The sequence below is a fragment of the Myotis brandtii genome, unplaced genomic scaffold (assembly GCF_000412655.1).
Source record: "Myotis brandtii unplaced genomic scaffold, ASM41265v1 scaffold1956, whole genome shotgun sequence".
Taxonomy (NCBI): Eukaryota; Metazoa; Chordata; class Mammalia; order Chiroptera; family Vespertilionidae; genus Myotis; species Myotis brandtii.
Window position 1 is genome coordinate 385,167 of NW_005357294.1, and position 244 is coordinate 385,410.

Below are 244 nucleotides of genomic sequence, written 5' to 3' on the forward strand. Positions count from 1 at the left end.
CTTCGCCCCCCACCCCAGTGGGGGCAGAGCTGGGAGGGGCATCCAGGTCTGGGAGGGGCTCTGGGAGGAGGCAGCCCGAGGCAGGGCCAGGGCTGGGCAGGTTGGGGCGCCAGGCCTAATGCCCCCCACTTCCCCAATGCCCTGGTTGGGGCGGAAACCCAGGGCCTGCAGCAGGCCTTTCAGGGGGGGCGCACTCACGTGTAGGAGTGCATGAGGACCACCGCCAGGCTGCGGATGCCGCAGA

At 70.9% G+C, this 244-nt stretch overlaps 1 protein-coding gene across 1 annotated transcript in view; it reads right to left on the minus strand.

Annotated features, from left to right (window-relative positions):
* Positions 1–244, minus strand: part of OPLAH (5-oxoprolinase (ATP-hydrolysing)) — a 9,940-nt gene that overhangs the window by 7,833 nt on the left and 1,863 nt on the right. The window contains exon 6 of the mRNA XM_014538693.1: positions 199–244. This exon is cut by the window's right edge and continues 2 nt beyond it. Coding sequence (XP_014394179.1) covers positions 199–244 — 46 coding nt within the window. The remainder of the gene's footprint in view (positions 1–198) is intronic.